General features: G+C 50.7%; 1 protein-coding gene across 2 annotated transcripts in view; it reads left to right on the top strand.

The window, feature by feature from the left end:
• The window catches only part of MYO1D (myosin ID), a 154,357-nt gene that overhangs the window by 68,597 nt on the left and 71,369 nt on the right, over nucleotides 1-14,391 (top strand). For both annotated transcript variants that reach the window (XM_053965192.1, XM_053965193.1), the window contains exons 17-19: nucleotides 11,022-11,245; nucleotides 12,879-13,023; nucleotides 13,478-13,582. In XM_053965192.1, the coding sequence (XP_053821167.1) occupies nucleotides 11,022-11,245; nucleotides 12,879-13,023; nucleotides 13,478-13,582 (474 nt within the window). The remainder of the gene's footprint in view (nucleotides 1-11,021; nucleotides 11,246-12,878; nucleotides 13,024-13,477; nucleotides 13,583-14,391) is intronic.

Below are 14,391 nucleotides of genomic sequence, written 5' to 3' on the forward strand. Positions count from 1 at the left end.
TTCCAGGAGCTCCATCTGGCCTGGGCTCTTGGGCTGGCCTGGGGCTGATCTCTGGGGCTCCCATGCCCCCTGGGAGGTGTTCCTGGATCCTCAGCTGTGCTTCCCCTGTGCTCACCAGGGGTTCTAGGGAGGAATTTCCTGCCTGGAGCCACTTGGATGCTTTCAGGAAGGTCACAGGACCACAGCTCTAACCAGAGTCTCTTTCTTCCCAGGAATGGGGTGAGCTAATGAACTCCTTGTGGAATAAAGCTGCAGGGGGGACTGCTTGCTCCCAGGTATGAGCTCCCAGCTCTCATATTAAACCAGGGAGCAATTGAGGGGTGACCTTTTTGGAAATTGCAAGGTGCAGATACTGGAGAATAATTTCAGAGCCCCAGGCTGTGTTGCTGTGGGAGCAGATCATGGCTCGGTGAGCTCCAAGCTCCTCCTTCAGATAAATCCAGTGAGAGGCACAGTTTTAACAACAGCTTGTCAGTTTTGTGAGTTTGCTGCCAGCTCCAGAATTACATTGTCTGGCCTGGGATCTGGAGTGGGCTCAGCATCAAGGACAGCAGGGCTGGAAGGTAAATAACCTGCTTAGGTGTAATGGATCAACCCTTTGCTCCACAGAGGGTTTTGCTGCAGTGGGTTTGTGTGGCATCAGGTGTAGAATAACTGTGGGGCTTCTGGGGGTTTCCTTGTTGCCATGGTCAGCAAAAGTGATAGAAATTAAACTGCTGGTGCACATCGTCCTGTGGCTTCACAAACCCTCCCTGCCCTGTGTTCTGCTCTCCCTGGGGTGGAGAGGGACCAACATGAGTCTACCTGAGGACTGAAGCAGGACATGGAGGCATCTTTTTGTTATTTTTCTGTGAGAAGTCTTCAGGAAGTTCTAACTTACCTCATAAAGGATTTGTGGGGAAGACAAACAGTGCTCAAGGTACTGAGGACTCTGGAGAAATCTGGATGTCCTGGAGCTCCTTCCCTGTAGCTGAACCCTCTCTGCTGTCACTCACTGGAGGCTCTCAAATGGGCCTGGCAAGGGGATGCAGAGAAGCTTTTCAGAGTGCTGGAGCTTGCAGCTAAAAAAAGAAACACTCAGTGAATCACTAAATGCTTATTGACCAGTCCATCAGCTAAAGAGAAAGTGTTGAGCTGGTATCTATAGGTATGGATTAGAGATCTTGTACAGTGTTAAATCTACCTGAAAAAGCTTGGCTTTGTCTCCATTTTCAGTGTTTCTCTTGTTTGCTGTTAACTCTGCTCCCAGGCCTGGCTGGGATCCCTCCCTGGCTCTGCTGCCGGCAGATGGGGCCGGTGGAGTCGGGCAGTGCTGGAAAAGGTACAGTCAACAATCAAAAATCAAAGAGGAGGGATCTGATGAGGCCTTCTCTGAGCTCTGAAAGCATCAAGGCAATTTTGCCTGTCATTTCTGTTCTCAACTTGCTTTCAATTGTTCATTAACAGCTCAGAGGGAAATTTAATTCTTGCTCTTTTTTCCTTCTGTAGTTTTGCCTGTGAGGATCAAAGGCTGAGGGAGGCAAACTGTGAGCACATCTAGAAGGATCTGATTTTCTTTTAAATAACTGAACCTTCTGTTGCATTGGAGTTCCTCAAATTTGAATTTAGGAAAAGGGAAAGACAAGAGAAGATGAAATGTGGTGCTGTGACAATGGGCACTTGTGTGACACAAGCTGAGGCAGATGTGAGGAACAGCCTTAGAGCAGCTGATCCCAGCCTGGGGCCCAGGGGTGTTTTCCTCTGCACAGGAATGAGTGTAAGTGAAAGAATCCACATTTAGCAGCTCTTTTTCTAATTATGTGTATTCTGTGGCTTATGGCTGTCCTGTAAATCAGGAGGCTTCCAGAAGGGATTCAGTAATTATCTGGAGAGCTTCATCATCCAGTGACCCTTAACCCTCCAAACAGTGCTGCTGCCTTTGTATAATGGTGCTTAAGAGTTTGGTTAAATTGAATTAAAACTGACTTCTAGTTTAAATAGATAATTTTACTTTTTTTTGTTCTACATCTCTGGGATGTCTTCACCTTTAGATTTATCTTTCACGACCTTTTTTTTCCGTGGTAGAATGTCAGTGAGATTCCAGGCTGTAATTTTCCTTCTGCCCCAACGCAGTCAGTGAGCAGATGTGATGTGATTTAACCGCGGCAACTTGCTGGCTCCAGGAGAATTCAGCAAGTGAGAGCTGTGTCCAGTGTCACAAACCCCATATGGCAGCAGGGACATCACACCAAAGGGTCACTCCAGGAGCCCCAGCTGAGGTTGCTTCATGTGGTGCTTTAGTGTTTATTTGCTCTACCTGTGCTCCTGCCAGCTCTGTGATTGTCATCCTGAATGCAAATGAAACAGCTCTAATGTTAATCATGCAAATAAAAAAAAAAAGCTGCCATGAAGCTCTGCTGCTTTTCCTGCCCTTGGAAAGGCTCCCACAGGCTCATTAGCTGTGCAGAGCAGAGCTTTGTTCGGGGAAGAAAGCCCGGGCAGGCGGCACGTGCAGGCTGTGCAGATGATGGCTCCTGTCACTATAATTTACTGCACTATTTCGGTGTCATTTTATCAGGCCGGCACAGCTGCGTATGGAAATCGCTCCCGAAATCTTCCTGCCTGGCACAGAAGCAGCAGGAATGTCCTTGAGTGCAGCCCGGCCCCTCCTGGGATGCAGCCCAGCAACCGGGGCACTGGGGCTGGGAGGGGCAGTGCCGGCCCTGGGATGTGCCCTGGGCACCCCAAGGTGTCCTTGGGCATCCCAGCGTGGCCATGGAGCCAGATGGGCTCTGCAGAGGCTCGGGAGCTGCCATCACCATGGCAACATTCCCCAACCTGCGGGGAGAGCAGCGCAGAGCCTGGCTGACGTGTCACGTTCCATGTTTCACCTTCCCACTCCAGCCCTGCCAGCCCTGGGAGCTCGGGACACAGAGAAGCCTCAGCCACACAGGGAAGCTCCTCCATGGACACAGGAGGTGTTTCCTGACAGGTTATGGAGGGACAGAAGCAATCCAGTGGGGGCTTGGGCCAGTGACCCAGAAGAAAGGGATATAGTGGGTTCCATCCTGAGGCAGTGTTTGTGCATGCTGGCTATCAGCAGGAGCAGGTCTATAATGACATATGGATTTGTATCCTGGACCCAGGCTTTGATCTGGAGAGGCTCTGGCAGGGAGGAGCTGTGACAGGAGATGCTGTGGCTGCTTCCCGAGGAGCAGGGGCTGGGAGCTGCCAGGACCAGGTGGAGGGAAGGAGGAAGAGCTGGCTCCATCCACTGCACTAACACTGACTGATCCCACAGCTCCTCCCATGCTGCTCCCCTTCCCTGGGCTAGGAGCATCCCTGCCTGCTTCCAGTGAAGGCACTGAAGCAAAAAATCAATCACATTTTCTTTCCCTGGGAGGGGACGTGGTCACAGCCCCAAGGCTGCCAGAGCTCCAGGAGCGTTTGGACAATGCTCCAGGGATGCACAGGGTGGGTTTATTGCGGTATCTGATCCCTGTGGACTCCTTCAGGAGATTCTGTGATTCCTGGTGTTGCTAGAGGCAGGAAATCCTGCAAGGCACAGCCAGGATTAGCAAGGTGCCCTGTCAGGCCCATGGGACACCACAAAAGGCACCCAAGGACCAGCAGCTCCATGTGGGGGGATGGTTGGGAGCTTTCCCAGGGCTGGGAATCTCATCTCTCTCCCAGAGCATTGAGGGTGTTTGCTGCAGCCGTGGCTGAGCTGCAGAAGGAGCTGCAAGAGGAACCTGGAGCTGAGATGTGCTGCATCCCACACCTGGGACCTGCTGAAGCATGGCTCCTTTGGTGATTTTTATGTTCATTATTGAACACACTCTTGTTAATGCCAGCTAATTAATCTCAGAGTGGCACCTTTCTCTCTTTCCAGCCTGTGGAATATTGTTGCTATTAAGCAAAGCAATAGAATAAACATTGTTCAGCTGACTTATGTGAAAAGAGAAAACAGCTCTCAGCAAATGCAGCAGCTCTTCCCCCTCGCTGCTCTCTGAGGTGATCTGGGAGAACAGGGAGCCTTTGATTTAAACCCTTTGCCTCCAACCTTTATGGGATGCACACTTACTCAAACTAGGAAAAGGCAGATCACAAAGTGGGGCTCTGAGTGAGGTCTGAGCCACTCCATCACAGCCCTGCCCTGTGAGGAGGTGCCCCTATGGAGCAGTCGGGGCTGGGGTCACTGGAGATGGGAGCGTTTCTCCGAGGCCCCGTGGCGCCGCACATGCGGCTTCTCTGCGCTGGCACGTAAATATTTAATAACCTGCCCGTGTGAGAGCCTCCAGAGCTGAGCAGGGAGCTTGTGCCTGCCTGAATTACGGGGTTAGTTTGATTCTCACCAGTTGGGCTGCCTGGAGGGCAAACCATGGGTTGGGGCAGATGGAATATTGATCATGGAGCAGTCCAGGCTGGGCCGAAGGAGGGTGGTGGGAGAAGGTGTTTGTGGTGCAGCAGGAATGGAGGAGTTTTCCAAGGTTTGTTTCCTTGCAGAACTGCTCCGAAATACAACTCTGGGGTTTAATTTAGCTGAGCTGGGTTTGTTTGCTGAATCCTGGGCATTTGTTTGCTCACTCATGTGTTTGGATTGGGAGCTGTGTGGGTTTTCTTCTGCACTCCCAGGGATTGCAGCATCTAGGTCAAATCTAGATTATCCCTTTTTCCATGGGAGATGTACAGGCAAGGCTGCATCCTAGGCCCACCCTGGCTCTTCTGCTGGCTTTCCCTGTGCTCTGCAGGGCCCATTTAATTGTTTTCCTTTCTTTCTTCCCTTTTTTCTCTTTTTTTTTTTTTTTGATGGCACATTCAGAGCATGGAACAGCCTGCAGACAAGGCTGTAATGCATAGATGGGTTTGGAGGATTTATGTTCTGCTGATGTGATGAATGTGATCTTGGATGTGAGGTTTCTTTATTCTTAGAAACTGTTGGAAGCTCAGTGAGGTTTTTAAACTGATTCTAAAGGTATGTTCAGATCTCCCCTGCCATTCACCTGAATTTTAATTTATTAAATTTTAATCAAAAAACAAGTGAATTAAATATTCTTTAGGAAAAAAAATCAGTGCTTCCCTTAAGCTGGGATGTGTCTCTTGCTTTGGCTGAATGCTTTTTGTGCAAGTCCCTGATTTAGAAGCTGCTAAAGCAGCTGCTGCACTGGGAGTAGTGGGATCATCCCTTGGAATACTGCTGGGCTCACTGAAGCCAGGGCTGTGCAGGATGAGATTCCCTTGCTCTGGAGCTTTTCGTGTCCCCAGGGATCACTTCCATCTCTGGGTTGGCCTTAACTGAGGGAATAAAAAATACTGGAGGAAAGCTGTGGCTGCCCCATCTCTGGGAGTGTCCAAGGCTGGGTTGGATGGGGCTTGGAACAGCCTGGGATAGTGGAATCTGCCCATGGCAGGGGTGGGACTGGATGGCCTTTAAGGTCCCTTCCAGCTGGGGTTTGGGATTCCATGGTTGATGTTTCTATGAAACATCCCATTTTAAAAACTGTGGAATTGGTAGAGGTCTCTGGAGAGTAAAGAAAGAACAGCAAGGAACTTCCTCACTGGGAGCAGCTGTATAGAAATAAATATTCTTTGTAATGGTCAGGAGTTTGAGCTGTGTTCAGACTTCGTTTTTCCAACCTTTTCCTTTCTCTCTATTCTTCTCTTAGCCTTTTAGTCCTGATTTCCATTGCCCTCTTAATTTTTTCTCCCCTGAATTTTAGGAGGACAAATCATAGAGAAGGAAAAGGTATTGAAAGAGGTGAGGAGAGACCATGGGTGGGAGCTGGATGGGGGAATGTTGTTTGGTTTATGGTGCTCTTTGGGGTTTTTTTAAGCCAAAAAAACTCATTTTCTTTCCATTTTCAAGATAGTCATCATTGCCTCTGCTCTTGTGTCCATGGTTTGCTCGTGGGCCCTTCCCTGCCTGCTCACACTGAGGAATCAGCACATGCTGCTGGTTATTCCCCTCCCCTGCTGTGTCTCCTTGGACCTTCCTCCTAGGGACAATTCCCTCCATGTCCTGTCCCTCTGCTCCTGCTCAGTCCCTGGGCTGGGTCTGATCGATGGCACCGCCGACTGCCCTGGAGGCTGCTCCAGAGGGGTCACTTGGAAAACTGCCACCAGACCGCTTCTTTGGGAGCCGTGGCGTCCTCCACCCCCTCCCTCGTGCCCCACACACATTTCCACCTCCTCATCCCTCTGGGATGCTGCCAGACCCTCCTGGGCTCCTCTGCCTGTGGTGCTTGGCTGGCAGTCGGTGGCTCCGTGTCTGCTGGTTGGGATTTGGGATCTGGGGAGGCAGATGGCTCTGGAACTGGAGCTGAAGCCGTTCCAGCAATGTCACTCTGATTTCAGGCTCCTTCTGCCCTGCAGCTGATTTTTCTTGAAAGATAAAGGGACTTTGCCTCGCGGAGGCTCCTGCTCCTCTGTCAGCTTGGCTGGGAGCTGGCTCGAGATTCAGGAGCTGTCAGGGCAATCTCAGGAGGTCAGGCAGGGACAGGGTGATCTTCAGTCTCATTCCCATGGGAAATCAGGTTAACCAGCAGGGAAAGCCACAGGACGGGGGAAAGGGAAGTATGGATTTATTCTTGCCTGTGGGAGGGATAGCACAGGGCTCTGCCATCCCAGGCTGGTTTACAGTGGCTGTAAGGATGCATGTTCTGATGCCCCCAGCTGGTTGGGATGTGGCTGAATTGAAGTGGAAATTCTGAGACCTGTGGCTGTCAGGTCTCAGAGGGATGATCTACTGGATCCCTTTGGAACTAGGCATGAAAATCCCTTGGATCTTACCTTGGGTGCAGAGGCATAAAGGGGAGAAGCAGAGCCCTGGATACACAAGTCATTCTGTTGGGGTTTGGCCCGCCTTGGCCCCCAACACACAACAGAGCAGTACCTTTGCAACAGGAGAATCTGTTACAGGCTGTGTAAACTTCCTTCTGGAAATTTGATGTGTTTAATTTTGTTTTACAGGGCTCAATGTTCTCTAGTTATGAACTGGAGGTGGGGGAGAATTGAAAAGGTGCATTGAGTAGAGCTCTCCCAATAATCAAACCTGAGGAAGGTGTGAGTTGGCAGGACCACTCCAGCCTCCTGGAACTGCTTGTTCTGGAAATGCATTGGCACAGGGTGCCCAGAGAAGCTGTGGCTGCCCCTGCATCCCTGGAAGTGTCCAAGGACAGGTTGGATGGGGCTCAGAGCCACCTGGGATAGTGGAAAGTTGCCCAAGGCAACCAAGGCAGAGGGTTGGTACTGGATCATTTTTAAGGTCCCTCCAACCCAAACCATCCTGTGATTCCAGGATTCTGTGATCCTTGTTTGTCTGGTCTATGTCCTGCTGCTCACAGCTACACAAAATACCTGTTCAACAGGGAGTTCTCTGCTTTGACACCTCCTCCTGTTCCCAGGATTGACCATTCCATGTTTCTGGAAGTCTCCATGGGACCATGGGGCAGCTCAGCGTTACTGAGGGGCTTCTTTGAGCTAAAGTGAGCTCTGCAGTGAAAAAAGAAAACCACCAAGCCAGAAAAGCAGTTAATTTAAAAAATATTTGTCCCCCATTCCCTTGGAGAAGTTTGTCCTTCCGTTTGACTGTTTCCTCACCTTTGAGGCACTGCCATGGTGCCATGGAAGGTCCTCACTGGCAGGAGATTCTCCAGTTATGACAACTTGATTTGAGAACATGCTTTTCATTAGTAGTTTGCTGTGTGTGTAGCCAAGGGCATGCCTGAGCTGGATAATTGGATTTGGGAGGCCAGTGTTTGTACAGTTGTGACACCTCTTGCTGTGAAGCCAATTTCTGCAGCGATGCAGCTGATACAACATTGGGGCAATCTGTTCCAGCCTTTGTTCCAGGGATGTCTGACTGGTGGAAGAAGTAACCACAGCGAGAGACTTCCCTCAACAGCATGTCTGCTTCCAGCCCAAGGAAGCAAAACCAAGATCTTATTCTGTGTCTCAAATGGTCCAGGGAGCAGCTGGCAGAAGTGAGGCTCCGCAAAGTCTTGAGCAGCTTACACAGATTTACTGTGCGTGTTCTTTTCTTGAGATCCTCTGTAACACCTAAGGACTGTTTCACTGCAGCCTGGAGCCCTTTGTTCCTCATTTCTGTTCTTACTAAATTCAAAAATGAGAAATTGGCAGTAGGGTTTTGCCCAGTTGATTTTGTTTGTTGTCCATACATCCCTTACAGGTACATTTTATGCCTCTTCAGTCTATGCTTAACTATCTCAAGCAATCCAAATCTTCTTTGCTTTTCTTTAAAAAAATTTCCCCAGTACTGTTTGGATGCTCAGTTTTTAGATCCTAGCTGGTGATTCTGTCAAATTCAGAGTTTCAGAGCCTGCTCTGCTCTCAGACAGGGAAATGCCAGCTTTAATCCAGCCTTACACAGTTTGGGTAAAATCCAGGCCTCGTGCAAGCCTGGTTTAGCCAGGAAGCTTTGAGCCTTGAGCTTCCCAGCAGCTCTGAGGGCCTTTGCATGGCTGAAGCTGCACCAGATCTGAGCTAAAACCACAGTGGTAACCAAGTGTGGTAGCAGTGACTGCTGAGCACAGCATGTGTGCAGGGGGTGCTGCCTCCTCTCTGTCTAATGGCCTCAAGGAATAAATAAGGAACATGTTGTTTATTATTTCATCTGCACACAGGGATGAGATTCTCAGACCCAGGTCCCTGGGCTTGGTTGGTGTGCTCAGTCCAGCACTGCTGGTTTCTGCTGTGGCTTTTGTGCTTCCTGCTCTTGCCTCTTCACTGTCCCATGTCCTGCCTTGCGTCCCCAGCTCTTCCTTCAGCCACTGAAAGACTCTCTTTTCCCACACCCTCCCTGGAGAGCAGCCCTGGCAGGGGCTCAGGCTGGTGTGGAGCTCATTGCCTTCAGTCACCAGGGGTGTGTTGGGCTGTTCTCAGAATCCCAGAGTGGTTCGGGTTGGAAGGGACTGTCAAAACCCTCCAGTCCCACCCCTTGCCATTGGCAGGGACACCTTCCACTAGAAGGGATGTTCAGCCTGGAGAAGGGGAGGTTCCAGGCAGAGCTCAGAGCCCCTTCCAGGCACTAAAGGGGCTCCAGGGAAGCAGGAGAGGGACTGGGGACGAGGCCTCGAGGGACACGACCCAGGGAATGGCTCCCACTGCCAGAGGGCAGGGATGAATGGGATATTGGGAAGGAATTGTTCCCTGGGAGGATGGAGAGGCCCTGGCACAGGGTGCCCAGAGCAGCTGTGGCTGCCCTGGATCCATGGCAGTGCCCAAGGCCAGGTTGGAGCAGCCTGGGACAGTGGGAGGTGTCCCTGCCCATGGCAGAGTGTGGAACTGGAGGATCTTCCAGGTCTTTTCCAACCCAGATCATTCTATAATGCTGTGATTCTATGTGGGCAGGATTGTGCAGGGTCTGGGCTCTGTTCTGCTGTGTGAGAGCAGAAATCCACTGATGAGTTTGATGCTCCATAAAGTGCTGGGTGCTCAAGAGCTGTCCAGGCTCAGCCAGAGCTCCATGGGCTGTGTCTGTAGGGAATGGGAGATGTCCCCCACGGGGACAGTGAGGCCAAAGGAAAATTAGGAGAGAGAACTCTGACAGAGGTTGAAAGAAGAGAGTTGTCTGCTTTTGAAGGGTTTGGAACCCAAAATCTCTGTTTTTCTCTTTAAACTTGGGATGTCTAGAGAGGAGCAGCCCCTCACAGCTCTGCACTAGTTGCTGCATGAGCTTTTCTTGGCTGCATGGCAGGATTGTCAGTGAAGCTGCCAGGGGAGCCTCTGACATCAGCTTCACAAAGCAACTATCGTGTTGAAAACAGCCTTAGGTAGTTAATTAATCCTTCTGTAAATGGAAGGCTTGATGTGCACCAGCAGTGCTGTGGGATCTTTCTCAGAGGGAAAGAAAGTCTGTGACAGGACTGTGGTGAGCAGGGAGGCTCATTATCCTTCCAGTTAAATTCTGAAAGGAAAAAAAATACAGTCTTCTACTTGGTGGGTTGTGTTGGAGGGTGAGTACAGGTGGGGAAGGATCTCTTGGGAATGCCAGTTCCTCTGCTTACAGGATGGCAGCAGCACCTGCCTCCTTCCCCTGCCTGAGGCTGCTCCTTGGGAGCTGGTGCTGTGCACTGTCAACTGTCACACCCGGGTCAGCACTGGAGCAGCCTTCCAGAATCACTTCCCAGAGCGTCCTCTGGCAGGGGGTGCCAGGAGAAGCCCAGGAGCTGCTGTGTGTTCTGTTTGTGCTGCTCTCCAGGCAAAACACAACTCACAGTGACACTGGAGAAGCTGGACCCCATCCCAGAAGTTTGGGGAATATATTTTGGTTTGCATATTTGTTTGTTTTTCCACACATGGCCAGAATAGATATTCCCCAGGCTACCTTCAGAGCAATTTTTTCTTTAATCAGAGTTTAAATTGTTTCTCAATAATTGTTCTCAATTAGCACAGAATCATGGAATGACTTGGGTTGGAAGGGACTTTAAAACCCATCCAGTGCCGCCCTCTGCCACAGGCAGGGACACCTCCCACTGTCCCAGGCTGCTCCAAGCCCTGTCCAGCCTGGCCTGGGACACTTCCAGGGATCCAGGGGCGGCCACAGCTGCTCTGGGCCTGCCCACCCTCCCAGGGAACAATTCCCAATTCCCAATATCCCATCTATTCCTGCCCTCTGGCAGTGGGAGCCATTCCCTGTGTCCTGTCCCTCCATCCCTTGTCCCCAGTCCCTCTCCTGCTCTCCTGGAGCCCCTTTAGGCTGTGGAAGGGGCTCTGAGCTCTCCCTGGAGCCTTCTCCTCTCCAGCTGAGCACCCCCAGCTCTCCCAGCGTGGCTCCAGAGCAGAGGGGAGCCAGAGCAGCAGTTTAATAATTTCCGTGGCCTCCTCTGCTCCATGCCTTTCTCATGTGGAGATCTCAGTCGTAAACACGGTGTTTTTCAGCCATGTTCTACCTGAATTTGGTTGGCACTGGGAAGTCCCTTTTCTTGAAATAAAATTATAAATCCATGCAGTACAGGAAGAGTCTGGAAAGCCAACAATTCTGCCGCAGTCCCTGCTGACCCTGCCATGTGTCCCTGGCGCAGGTGTGGAGGGGCACGCTGGCCCGGCTGCGCTACCGGCGGACGAGGGCGGCGCTGACCATCGTGCGGCACTACCGGCGCCACAAGGTGCGCGCCTACCTGCGCGAGGTCCTGCGGCGCTTCCGCGACGTGCGGCTGCTGCCCGACCGCGGCCGCGGCGTCCCCTGGCCCACCCCGCCCAAGGTGCTGCTCCGCTTCGAGGAGGCTCTGCAGGACATCTACCACAGGTACGGCCCCTGCCCCCTGTCACGCCTGCTGCTTGTCCTGCTGCTGCCGGTTTTAGCTTTTGTATTTTTCAGGTTCTGTGCTGCTTTAGTGGGTGGGTCTGGGCTTCGTATCAGGGGATGGTGAGCTCTCTGCACAGAGCAGGGAGACAAAACAATTCCTTCTCCAGCTGGGAACCAAGGACAAATGGTCCAGATCTCAGGCCCAAGAGCATAAACAACAGTGGAATGAAGAGAAAGAAGCAAGGATGGGACTTCATGGGTTGGAGCTGTAACTGGACAATGAACTCCAATATACAAATGGAACAGAGCTTATAAAAGTGAGAGACCCTGTGACCTGTGTGGCATTTCTTGACCATTTTGGTTCACCTGGGGTATAGCCCTGGCTGGGCTCTGGTGCTGCCCAAAGTGGATCCATTGAGGCCTCCTAATAAATCCCTACTTTATTCTTTAGCTCCTGCAGTCTCTGTTCTAGGTCAGCGTTCACAAGGCATCAATCCCAGGGACATCTGGCTAAAGGACATGATTTGAGTGTCACTGGCTTCATGCCTTTGACCAGGCAGATAATTCTGATCCAAAGATTTATTGCTGAATCACAGAACCACAGGATGGTTAAGATGTTAAAACCCACCCAGTTCTACCCTGTGCCATGGGCAGGGGCACCTTCCACCAGACCAGGTTGTTCCATTGTGATAAACATTGTGTTTCCTTCCTTAGCCCCCTCCTGGCCTTTCTGGTTGGTTTTGAAAAGAAAGAGCAGCTGCTGTTGGATGAGGGGGAGGAGAAAAAGAATCTTCTGGATTTCCTCAAGATCTCTTGTAGTAACCTAGTGTTTTTCTGCAGTAGAATGAATGATGTTCCCCTTGTCACCCATGTTCTGTGTGCAGAACAGGTGTTTGTACCTTCATTAAACCTCCCAGTATCTAAAGGCTGGTGATTTTTTTCTCTGGGAAGCTGTAGGCAAACTAGTTGCAATTCCAGTTTGAGAAATTATGACTTCTGAAAGTGGCTGAATAGGAGAAATGTTGGCTGGAGGGGCTTTCAGAGACCTCCTGTCCAGCCATCAGCTTGCAGGGCGGTTCCAGCAGCTCTAGATCAAGTCAAGCTTTGTTATTTTCTCCAGCTGTCTCTTTTAGGAGAGACATCCATCCACCCACAGCCTGTCTGGGGAGAGAGTCCTGCTTTCAGAATTAGCTCAATTATCAGAACTACAGAATTTTAGCTGCTAAAAAGCCTTTTTATAGCATTAACCCTGGAGTTCTACTGCTGCTGCTGAAGGCTGGGGTGTGATGTGGGGCAATGCATGGGCTGCCCTGCCCTGTTCCATGGTGCAGTTGGAACTGAGGGGCCAAACTCAGCCTTTGAGGAGAATGGTGCTGTAAATGAGCCCAAAAATGGACTTGCAAACACTTGATTGCAAACAGATGCACCAGTGGTTAACTTGTGGGTGTGGAATGGGGAGTGTGGCACCCAGACCTGCCAGGGTTGGAGGTGAGAAGTGACTTTAAAACATCAGCTGACCTTTGCAGCTTTAGGAATGCCTGGGCAGGACTCTGGGGTTGTCCTTGTGGTGCTGCTCTGACAGCAGGACGAGGTCCAGGCTGGGGGGCTGACCCAGACCCTGCTTTGGTGGCAGGTGGAGAGCGGCTGAGCTCATCCGGAGCGTGCCCCCAGAAGCGCTACCTCAGCTGAGGGCCAAGGTCGCTGCCATGGAGCTGCTGAAGGGCCACAGGGCTGACATTGGCCTCCAGAGAGCCTGGCAGGGAAACTACATTGCATTGGTGAGTGAAGGGGACCTGGGCTCCGGGTGCTGGAAGGGCCAAATTTGGGAATGTGAGCGTTGGTTTCTTGGGAGGAGAAGTAGTTAGAAATTTCCTGTTTATATGGGTTCAAAGCCTTGACTTCCACTGCACTAGGAGTGATTTTTGTGAATCCTGAGCAGCACCAGCAGCACTAAAGCAGTGCCATCAGCTGTCTCTGCAAACGGCAGAGACAGGCTTCACTGGGAGACTAAAATGCTGGATAGAATGGAAAACAGCAGGGACTGAAAGAAATTCTCTCCAGGCAGGTTTGATTGGTTTCCTTTACTCCATCCTTCCTTGGAGCATTTTGGTGTGTCAAGGTTTGGTTTCCCGAAGCACAGAAGGGTGGAGGGAGCTGTGTCCCAGCCGTGCCATTGCCAGCCCCTCTTCCTTCAGCCCAAGGAGGGTCCTGAGCTTCTCTCTGCTCTTCCAGAAACCAGACAGCCCCCAGAGCTCAGGCTCCTTCACCCCTGTGGCCAACGAGCTGAAGCGCAAGGACAAGTACATGAACATCCTCTTCTCCTGCCACGTGCGCAAGGTAACGGGGCTGTGGGGCCTGGGTGTCCAGGGAACCAGGAGGTGACCCTGGGGATGCTGGGACAGAAGTTCAGAGCAGTTCCAAGGAGCTGCATCAGGGATTTTTGGGTGGAGCAAGGTTGGGTGGCTGCTGGGGGCCTCATCACATCAGAGGCACAAATAAATTGTTGAGTCCCTGCCCATGCAGTGTTGGACCTGAACGGTCTTTAAGAACCCTTCAACCCAAACCATTCCACGATTTCATGAGAAAATCACTTCATTCTGCGTAACTGGTTTGGGTCTGACATTTTTTGTAGCAGAATTGAGTTTTTTGTTAACTTGGTTGGAAGGTTTAAATAGCTAATTAAAAAACCAAACTTGCTTAATTGTTGTGGGTAGCTCCTAATGATGCTGGTTTGAAATATCTGTCAGGAAAGGATATTTTTAATTTTACAAAGCCAACAGACAAACTCAATTTTAATGGCAGACCAGCACTGTGGATGTTCAGGTGTTTTTAAGAAGCTGTATATTCTTTTTATTTGTAAATACTGTAGTTGGTCCCCACGTGCACAGTTATTCCTTATGATTCTACAGATCTAGACAATTTATTCTGCAGCACAAAATCTCACTTTATTATAAAACTTTGCAAGTGGTAGTGAGTTGTATTCTTTATTCAACAGTGATTCGTGTTCATAAAAATAGAAATCTCTAATTGCTTTCTGAGCAAAAATATCTCAGTGGAGTTTGGTGTTGCTGTGACCACGTTCTCTGTGAGGACAGGGTTCACAGGATTAAAGGAGAAGCAGGCCAGTCTGAATCCAAACTTCCTCT

This window comes from Vidua chalybeata, chromosome 26 (genome assembly GCF_026979565.1).
Source record: "Vidua chalybeata isolate OUT-0048 chromosome 26, bVidCha1 merged haplotype, whole genome shotgun sequence".
Taxonomy (NCBI): domain Eukaryota; kingdom Metazoa; phylum Chordata; class Aves; order Passeriformes; family Viduidae; genus Vidua; species Vidua chalybeata.